Source organism: Geotrypetes seraphini, chromosome 5 (assembly GCF_902459505.1).
Source record: "Geotrypetes seraphini chromosome 5, aGeoSer1.1, whole genome shotgun sequence".
NCBI lineage: Eukaryota > Metazoa > Chordata > Amphibia > Gymnophiona > Dermophiidae > Geotrypetes > Geotrypetes seraphini.
The window spans coordinates 94,702,925-94,713,941 of NC_047088.1; the positions used below are offsets into that span (position 1 = coordinate 94,702,925).

Sequence of the window (11,017 nt, forward strand, 5' to 3'; positions counted from 1 at the left end):
TTGGAACATCCAGCGCAACTCCCGCAAATTTAAAGTGCGCTCAATGTTCCCTCCCTCCCACCCCACAGTGATCTTATCTAATATTCTCCATTTCAGGTCCTTCAAACTATGTTTACATATCTTCCAATGTCTAACTAGAGGAGAGACTTCACAGCTAGTATTCACTCTAGATTTGTGCTCTGTAAGGCGGATCTTAATGGCCCTAGTGGTCCGGCCCACATACAATTTGGGACATGGGCACTGGATTAAATATATAACATAGTCTGAATTACAATTGGTGTTATGTCTAGCATTGTATTTAGTTCCTAAAATGGGATGAGTCCACGTCTCCCCTGCCATCACAAATGGACACCACTGGCATTGACCACACGGTTCATGACTACCCTTGCTTATAAGTGGAGAGTCTCTAAGGATATAATGTCCTAAACTTTCCCCTATATTTTTTCCTCGGCGATACGAGCATATTGGATATTCAACCAAGGTAGGGATGGCAAGTTGAACTATGTGCCAGTGGTTACGTACAAAACGGGCAATTTCAGGAGCAAGGGTGGAAAAGTTCTGAACAAATGTTACTATTTCAGAATCTTCAGTGGAATTCTTAGTAGAGGGTTTCAGCAACAATTCTCTCTGAGCAAATTTAGCTCTTTTGTAAGCCCTTTGGACCACCTCAACAGGGTAACCCCTTTCATAAAATCGTTGTTTCATTGCTCTGGCCTGTAGCCTAAACTCATCCAAAGAGTGGCAGATTCGTCTCAATCGGAGGAACTGGCTAATAGGGAGACCTTGTCTCAATCCTATAGGATGAAAACTGTGGAATCTCAAAAGACTGTTCCGATCAGTTGTTTTTTGATAAATGGTGGTGATTAGTTCACCATCCCGTTTCATGATGTTAAGATCAAGAAAATTGATTTGATTCTGATTGGTGGACATCGTAAACTGAATATTCCTATCCACTTGATTTAGCCAGTCTAAAAACTCATTTAAGTCCTCCAATGAGGATGACCATAGGCAGAGGATGTCATCCAGGTAGCGTTTCCAAATCCGCACATGTTCAAAGAATGGGCTTTTATAAATATATTCTTCTTCCAACTTTGCCATGTACAGGGATGCCAAAGACGGGGCTAATGATGCTCCCATTGCTATCCCATGCGTTTGGAGAAAGAATTGCTGGCGAAACCAAAAATAGCTCTTAGTTAGAACTAGATTGGCTAGTTCCATTAAAAATGAGGCCGTGATGTTAGATCTTATTTTTTGGCGTTCGAACACCCCCTGAAGCAGTACCAAAGCCCCCTCAATGGGTATCATTGTGTATAGAGCTGTTACATCGAGGGTAACGAACCACCATGAGGGCTCCACCCCCTTGATCTCAGCTAACATGTCAAGCATATGGGTAGTGTCCTTGACCCGTGACTTAATTTCCAAAACCTCCTTTTGTAGGAAAATATCCAAAAACTTCGATAGAGGTTTAAGAGGGGAGTCCCTCATGGAAACGATCGGTCGACCAGGGGGGGCTTCCAATCTCTTATGTATTTTAGGGAAGAAATAGATTTTCGGAGTTACATGAAATTTAGGATTCAGGAACATAGCTTCACGGAGAGTAATCATCTTTTCTTTATATGCCTTAGATACAATTTTAGAGATAGTTCCCTTAAGTTCTCCCACAGGATCACCCTGTAATGGTTGGTAATAACGTGTATCCCATAGTTGACGATATGCTTCCTTAGTGTATTGTTCCTCGGAGAGTACCACAATGGCACCCCCTTTGTCTGCCCGGATAATGATTAAGGATTTAAGCTTCTGTAATTCCAGAAGAGCTTGCCATTGGTCATAACTTAAATTAAAGTCTTGAAGGACCTGAAATGGAGAATATTAGATAAGATCACTGTGGGGTGGGAGGGAGGGAACATTGAGCGCACTTTAAATTTGCGGGAGTTGCGCTGGATGTTCCAACTTCAAACTATGGCTCCATCCGGACTAAACGAAGCTTCGGATTGGATGGCCCAAGTGGATAGTTGAGGTTTATAAGTAGGGACTTTTGTGGTGAATTTTTTCCGGCTCGTCTGGGTTGCTAGGATACGGAGGGGGGGGGGGACTATATATTTCCCTCAGTGAACGCCGCGGCCATCTTGTTGGATAGCCAGCGGCAGAAAATGTACGGTTAAGGACTAACCTTATCTTTTGGTGAGTGGCAGATTTAGAATGGTTTAAGTTTTTTAATGTCATTTAGGTGTGTTCACTTATGCTATGTGTGCTGTTTTTCAGTTCCCCCGACCTTGAAAAAGAACTCCGAAATGCGTCGGGAAGGGGAACCGATAAGAATCTTAAGTTAAGTGATACACTTTTAACTCCTTTTCGATTTATAAGCTATTTAAGCTATAATAAGTTATTTGGATGTAAGAATATTTAAGGATGTAAAAAGAAATAGAAATGAAAAAAGAAAAAAATATTTATCTCCATGTAAAGGGAATGGTGAAGATTTCCAACACCACTGTCTTGTTCTGAGTACAGTGGAATCTGAATTCCCATTGGAGTGTATAAGGTATCCTGAGTACTATTATTATTGAGGCTATTAATTATATTATAGCAATATTATAGCAGCACTAGTTTGAGCCTAGGAAAGTTCCTTTGCCACCATACTACAGCCTATTTTTCTAATGAAGATCTGGCTGCAAAGGAGCTCAGTGATAAGAGTCCAACCATATAGATCACAAGCTGAGCGAGTTGTAGCACCCTACTCGCTCAGCTTGTGATCTATATGGTTGGACTCTTATCACTGAGCTCCTTTGCAGCCAGATCTTCATTAGAAAAATAGGCTGTAGTATGGTGGCAAAGGAACTTTCCTAGGCTCAAACTAGTGCTGCTATAATATTGCTTACACCAAACTTATCATATGGACTTGGATTTCAAAAAATCATATTGTTTATGAGGAAGCCTCAGCCCCACCACTCCACCGCTATGTTACTTCATACCTGCGGGAAGAATTACATGGCATTTCATCATTGGCTGCACATATAAACTGTTCTGTTTAGCAATAAATTATTAACCTTATATATATTTTATGTGATGTCTTTCTTTACATATACGTAGAATTATATGTGTATACTTAACTTTTATATCAGCCAATGCCTGGGAGTAATTCTTTCCGCAGGTATGAAGTAACATAGCGGTGGAGTGGTGGGGCTGAGGCTTCCTCATAAACAATATGATTTTTTGAAATCCAAGTCCATGTGATAAGTTTGGTATATGCACGTTGGTTCTGGAAATAGATTTATATCAAGCATATTGCCATAGACTTCCAGGGATAATATTGCTTACAGCACCACCTGCAGGGGAGAGGCAAGGACTGCTGGAGTACACTCACTGCTTTCTTTCTCCAGGACCCAAAGGACTCTGTCTAAGAAGCAAAAACGTTACCTCCGGGAGCAGCGAGAGTATGTGCAGGAGGTGGTAAAACAAAAGAAGGTGAGATAATGCAGATGTAAGAGCCTCCACTCTTCCCAATAAAGATTTTATGCAGTTATTTAAATGTGGGAGGGTGTTCCTCATTAACTTGCACTATTCCCCCCTCCCCTTCGCTTCACAGAAGCAGTTGTATGAAGAATACCTGAGACAAAGTATTGGAGAACAGGACATGAGCTGAGAAAACTGATGACTGTCTTAATACCTGAAGACAGATAGACACAGGGATGGGGGAAACAGGACACTCAGCTGTCTCCTCGCCTCACAGATGGTTGTCTTACATCAACTATCCTGCTCAGTTTTACCTCTGTAGAAAAACCTTTCCCCTTAATGCCTCTGTCCCATTTGCACACTACCCACTTACCTCCCACCTCTCCATACTTGCGGAGGGGATGAAGATCAGAAACTCCTTCCCTTCTCTTTCCATGTGGGATACTGAACAAGGCTGCTATGATGGACTAGTGACTGCTTCACTTAACCACATGGAAATCTGTGCTCTTCCACCCTACCTTGCAGCCTTATTCATGACTCTCAGAAGCTGTGAATTCCTTAGAACTTGGAATACTGTAGTGTCCAGTTTTGTTTTCCTGACACCTATTAAAGGCTTTCATTTTGAGTGCCTTACATATGTGAAGAAACTGCTTCCCCATCTGTCCTGTAATGGAAAAAGCTTCTGCCTATGAGCATATCTGAAGAAGTGGTGTTTCTTCTTGCTCCCTGTGCTTAACAGACATTGTCACAGGCCACACTAATCTGTCCTGGGTTGGTATAGTTTCGCTCAAGTGTTATGATAGGAACTTGAACCACTGTATATGAGGATAGTAGGGCATTTATTGGAGCCATATTTTCTTCTGCCACTATTAAAAACTCAAAATAAACAACTTTCCCTGCTGTGTCCTAATTTGGTTTATCTGGAACCTTGTGCAATGCGCTTCTACTGTGAGAATCACTTTCTCTGGACAGTTTCTCTTACAATTGACTTGTTATCCTTCTGAAGAGAAGACTTTTTCCTGCTGTAATTTTGGGGGATAATTTGAGTTATAGCCCTGGCTTCTGTCCTAGCCAGTCCTCACTGAATGTAAAGGGAATCTTTTGAAGGTGGCACATCTATCCTGTATCCATTGCAGACCAGTTATTGCTCTCTATGGTGTTAGAATTAAGAATGAAGGATTTCTTTAAGGGAGAGAATGCATTGTACTACGCAAACTGCCCTATAGCCTAGACCTACTGCATTTAAAGTTTTAGTGCTGCTAAGGCTATTTGCAGAAGTTTGATGGTTCATATTGGGTCAGACCTACTACATGCTTGGGGAATGGGGAAGATGCTTTAGGACACAGGTGTCAAACTCAAGGCCCACCTGGCCGTTTCATGCGGTCCGATGCCATCTTGTGGCCGGCTCCCTCCTCCTCACAGCCGTAGTGTGCACGGAACCACGTGCAGCGGCTCCTCGCGCATCCCACACCTCATCCAGAAGCATTCCCTCTGATGTTGCGACATCAGAGAGAAGGCTTCTGGTTCAGGTACAGGACACACGAGGAGCCGCTGCACGTGGCTCCATGCACACTACGGCTGTGAGGAGGAGGGAGCCGGCCACAAGATGGCATCGGACCGCGGACCGCATGAAACGGCCAGGTTAGATGCTCGCTGGGGGGAGGACAGCATGGAGGGAGGGAGACAGCAAAGGTAGGGGGGATGATTTTATTTTCAAGTTAGTGTTTGAATTGTGTCAATTTGAGCATTTTAAGCTGCTGTCTTTTCTTTTGCACTGTTTCTTTTTCTCTCGGGGTTGTACTGTATGCAGAATCTTGAGTCTTAGGGTGTTTTAAAAAATATATTAGTGCTTTTAGTTTTTGGTCCCGTATTTGCAAAGGGGTTATCTGTGTTCTGGTAGGAATGAATGTTAAAAAGCATACAGTATGTTTTGTGTAGTTTAATTTTGTGGTTAACCATTACCATTATGTGTTAATAAGATTACAGTGGAACCTCGGTTTGCAAGTAACCCGGTTTGTGAGTGTTTTGCAAGACGAGCAAAACACTTGGCAAACTTTTGTCTCGCAAACCGAGCATGTTCCGATACACGAGCACCTCCCCCCGCTCTAACCGGCATCGCAACCTCCTCCCCCCCCCCATGCTGGAGAGAACGAGATCTCGGAGAGAACAAGAGCCAGAAGGCCTTGAGCATGCGCAAATGCTCAAGGCCCAGCCCAGGCAAGAGGTGGGAGCTTTCTTTCACTCGCACAAGCAGCAGATGGGGTAAGGAGCATGTTTGGGAGGGAGGGAGGGCGGGCAGCCGATGCCGCTTTCAGCACGGGGGTACGATGCGGTTCTCGCGGGGGGGGGGGGGGTTGCGATGCCGGTTAGAGCGGGGGGGAGGGGGTGATGGAGCAGTGCCGGTAGCCTCGGGGTGGGGGGGGAGGAGGAGGAGGTAGAATGAATCAAAGTGAATTTCCATTCATTCCTATGGGGAAACTCACTTTGATATACGAGTAACTTGGTTTACGAGCATGCTTCTGGAACGAATTATGCTCGTAAACCAAGGTTCCACTGTATATTGTGTGTGTGTATATGAAAAATGAATGGAAAAAATGGTGTTATAATTAGTATTATTATGGGGCGGGGTCTGGGGTGGAAATTAGGCGGGGTCTGGCCCGCAACTTAGCCTGTGTTTTGGATTTCGGCCCCTTAATGTGATTGAGTTTGACACCCCTGCTTTAGGAGATCTGGTCTAATGTGAATGCTGTAACTCTGTGTCTACAAACAGTAGTAGTTGTATCCACTCTGCCCCCCCCCCCCTTGTCGTTTGGATTGTGTGTCACTTGCTTAGGGTTGGAGTGGTTGTGCTGCCTTTGAGGTATCTTTGCCTGGCTTTAAGTGGCAATTCATTGAGAAGCATGATCTTGCATAATCCACCATCCATTCCATATATTTATATAATGAATTGGGTTTATCTGATTTAGGATTATAGGAACCCTGAGCCATCTTGCATTGCCCAAGGCAAAACAATTCCTTATTTTGCAACCAGTTGGGGTTTGATTTCCGCTATAATTGTGCTAAGAAATCTTATTCCAAGAAGTTTCATTTAAGTCAGTGACCTGGCTAAAAATCTCTAACTACATTCAAAGTTTAGACTTAAATGAAACTTCTTGGAATAAGATTTCTTAGCACAATTATAACGGAAATCTCCCCCAACCCTGACCTGGTCTGTATTTTTAAATAAAGTACCACTCCATGAAGTTCACATTTAGAAGTATCCAATTCCTCTTGGTGTACTGTTTTTGTAAATGCAATAAATGGTTTCAGTTGGATTGTAGAATTTAGTCATTTTTTTTACTGTTGGTCTGGTTTGGTACAGGATTCAATGCATAGAAAAGAGACAAAAAAGGGAATACCACACAATACTGTACCAGTGAAGCTCCATCCAGTACATAGGTTAGTGAGAGTAGAAGCTGAAAAACAAACCATTGCACAAAATTTTTTTTTTAACCACTCTTTATTTTACATAAAACAACTGGGCAAAATAGCCCATGTACATAAAGATCAACATTGTAGACAACATCAATGCTTGACTGTCAGCAGGTGCAAACCTGTGGGTCCCAGAATATCTCATGCCACTGAGACCCCTCTTGCAGCCTGTCATGTATGAAAAATATTTTGCATCCTACACACAAGTACTGTGACTCTATACCATGTAGAGAAGTACTTATTAGCAAGCTACGACAGATAGACCTGGAGACTAATCTCTGTGCTGAATAGCTTGGACTAAAGGGAGCTACCCACCCCCTTTGCCCTGACTTTCCATTTTCTCCGAGCTCCAGAGTGATCCTCATCCCCCACTACCTGGTAATTAACATTCTGGCAGTCCTTGTTTTTACCCCTTGCATTTCAAAATGTGTAGTTCCATTTTGGAGAAATTGGAACTACCAGTCCATAGATAACAGGGGAGTAAAGCCAGACCTGGCTTTGTGATAAAATTAAAGTGAGCCACATGCACTCCTCATAAAGCTGTTCCATACAAGGGGAGTACTGGGCTTTGTCCCTTTTGAGTTCTCGCGTCTCACCAAGCCTGTAGACTAAAACCACTCTTGAACAGATGGAGGAATGTTGATCCTATGTGGCACCTTCCTCCTGTTGCCTTCAGCCTTGAGCCCTGGCTACCACCAGTAGTGACATCACTGTGTCTGAGCTGTTACAGATTCCAAGTTCCATTCCGATGCCAAAGCCGTATTCTAGGAGCCTGAGAGTACAGTCCGGGTTGCCTTTAAGAGCCCAAAAGAGGGGGGAAAGTCAGTCAAAACTCTTACCCTACACAGAGACATAGAAAGCCAAGTTCAGATAAAGACCAAATGGCCTATCTAGTCTGCTTATCCATGCCCATCCTTTCCTCTCCATTAACAGATTCAATGTATCTGAATTCAAGAAAGCTTGGCACAAGTACATTGAAACATGAAGGCAGATAAAGGCCAAAAATGCCCATCCAGTCTGCCCATCCTCAGTAACCATTATCTTTTCCTCTCTCTAAGAGATCCCAAGTGACTATCCCAGGCTTTCTTGAAGATAGACTTGTCTTCATGAAAGCCTAGGATAGTCACGTGGGATCTCTTAGAGAAAGAGGAAGAGATAATGGTTACTGTGAATGGGCAGACTGGATGGACCATTTGGCCTTTATCTGCCGTCATGCTTCAATGTACTTGGGCCAAGCCTTCTTAAATTCAGATGCCCCCCAGCAGCGGAAAGCGGAAGAGATGCCCACTTCAGCTGCCAAGCAATGCACCCCCCTCTGACAGCGGGAGAGATGCCCACTCCCTCCCGCCGTAACACCAACCTCCCACCCCCCCTCCCCCTGTTACAATGGCTAGCTGCCTTGTGGGATGCCTAGTCCCTCCAGCCAGCAGGCCTGCCTCTTCAAAATGGTGGGCTCTCTCAGTGCGTTCTGTGATGCACCAGGGAGGGGCCTAAGGCTCTGATTGGCCCAGGTCGTTTAATGCCCCTCCTATGGTAGGGGACTTAGGCCATCGTAAACAAGTCTCTCTCACCCTCCAAAATGTTCCGTCCCCACACACAAGTACCAGCTCTTTGAGTGCTCTTGAAAGCATCCTCAATATTCAGCTAATAACTTTATCCAAGGAGGGGTAAATTTTTTTTTTTTTAAGGTATTAAGTTTAGCACCCCAATAATTTTGAAAAGTTGACTATGCCTCCACATTCATAACCCCTTTTCTATTGTGCCTTGCCCATGTGGGCCATCTAATGTTCCTTTGCTCCCATTTGTGGCCCTCACCTGTGTCTCCCTCATTCCTGTACGCTGTGGCTTTTCTTCTTGGCTTCAGTCCGTTGCATCTTCTCTACGATCTTGCGTTCATGCCCACAAGGATTGTTGCGATTGGTGTTTTCACTGGCTTCCTTTTTGGTGCGTCCTTTACGGCTCGCCCCACCTGGCAGTAAAGAAAAGAGCATATGCATTTACAGTGTGACTCCTAGACTACAGCTGTCAATATCTGCACATATGCAAGTATACCTATGCACCTCACCCCCCCCCCCCCCCCCACCGTAATTTATATCTAAGGGAAATACTTGGTCAATATTGCCTTATTCAATATCCTGAAAATGGGTTCCCTCATTTCCTTCTTCCTTGCCTTTCTTGGTAGCTGATCTGACCTCTGCTTCTCTCCAGCATTTTGAAAATAGTAACCATCTACAGACATAAAAAGGTTGTATTTGTGAATTTTCATGGTCTGTTACAAGAGACTGGGGAAAAGGAAACAGAAGCAGAAAGTCTGGCATATTTGTGCCCCCACCCTCTCTACAAATGGTGATATTTTGGCCGCAGCCTCTGCCCTCTAGTGCCTGCCTCTTGCTATGAGCCATACAATTCTATAGTGACTGCATTGTTCAGAATGAGTGAGAAAGGGCTGCCCAAACTACTCTAGCTCTGCCCTTACTGCTACTCAATCAACATGGGATGGAGGAAGGTAGAAATACCACATCCTCCCACCCACCCATCCTTTGTAAATCCTAAGCTCTTCACTCAGGGCAGCATGCATAAAGCTCTGGCAACCTGGTAAAAAAAAAAAAACACCAGGTTGAGAACGATTTTAATTTGCGGGGCTCTGCTCAGCACAAATAACATGCAAATTATATGCACACTATTTGTGCTGAGTATCCCAGTGAAAGGGGGAGAAACTGCCTGGAACTTGTGCACAAGAGCTGAGTGGTAGGTACAGTACCTGATCACCAGAGCTCTTAAACAAGGCTGGGTGTTTTTTCTTTTTGGAGTTTCACACACAATGTGAATGCAGCTGTTGTGTGTGGCTCATGCCTAACAGCTGCATTCTGATCATATGGGGGGGAGAGGGGGGAAGGACAACAATCACACACAACACTTAGACAGCTACTGGCAGCTTTAGACCTGCTGGAAAATTTTGTGGCAAGAAGTGGGTGTTCCCTTCTGTGCATGATAAGGAGAGCTCATTCCAATACTAATGAACTCCTCTGTAATGCTTTTGTGTGAGGTTCTTAGTGGCCTTACTGTGATTGGTAACAGCCCTCCATCCCCCCAAAAAATAACCCAACTTTTTTTGTGCATCAGAGGTTGAGCTGTTCAGCAAGTCATTCCATGATCTATGCAAATGGATCCTACTGCTTTTTTCTAATTTTTGCCCAGAAAACTGTACATAAAAGATTGTCAATCCACCTTGTACCTGCCTAGTACTGAGATTAGGTGAACCAATAAATTTAACTAAATTCTACAAACCCTAGAGAAAACTGACTAAACCATGCTACAGGCTTACTGACGCCTTGTCTCCTACAGCTCGATTACATCCAACCACCATTGTTAACTGCAGTATTTATTTAAATAAAAAAAGAAACATAGAAGATGACGGCAGAAAAGGGCCACAGCCCATCAAGTCTGCCCACTCCAACAACCCTACCCCCTTGAATTTACCCCCCTAGAGATCCCACATATGTATCCCATTTCCTTTTAAAATCCTTCACGCTGCTGGCCTGAATCACCTGAAAGAAGGCTGGAAAATATTTTAGTAAGTGATTCTTGTGTGCCAATAGCAATTAGAATGTTTACAATGAAAATGCATGAAAGTTGCATAAGGGATCTCAAAGTCCCTCCTTGAGGGCCGCAATCCAGTTGGGTTTTCAGGATTTCCCCAATGAATATGCTTGAGATCTATGTGCATGCACTGCTTTCAATGCATATTCATTGGGGAAATCCTGAAAACCTGACTGGATTATGCAAATCTATCTCATGCAAATTAATTGTGGTCATTCAGACAATCCAAGTGCCTGAAGGCATTCCAAGAGTTAAGAACCGAACTAAAGTAATTCTGTTGTGGGCTCTGGGCTCTGCTACTGCGTGTTATAATACAGCCACCACCCAACAGTAATCTGAGGGTGCGTATACTATGAGAGGACATCCTAAAAACGACATCAGGCTCACTGTGCCTCAAGGACTGGGCTGAGAACTACTACCGACCTAACTACATAAACTGTGAGATCACTGCTTTAGTTTCAGCAATGTTTAAACCAGTCCTAGGGCCATCCCACCC

General features: G+C 43.9%; 1 protein-coding gene across 1 annotated transcript in view; it reads left to right on the forward strand.

Moving 5' to 3' along the window:
- LOC117360249 overlaps window positions 1-4,344 on the forward strand; it is a 48,334-nt gene extending 43,990 nt beyond the window's left edge. The window contains exons 11-12 of the mRNA XM_033943899.1: window positions 3,378-3,462; window positions 3,584-4,344. Of these exons, the coding sequence (XP_033799790.1) occupies window positions 3,378-3,462; window positions 3,584-3,640 (142 nt within the window). The 3' untranslated portion in view covers window positions 3,641-4,344. The remainder of the gene's footprint in view (window positions 1-3,377; window positions 3,463-3,583) is intronic.
- Window positions 4,345-11,017: the final 6,673 nt, after the last annotated feature.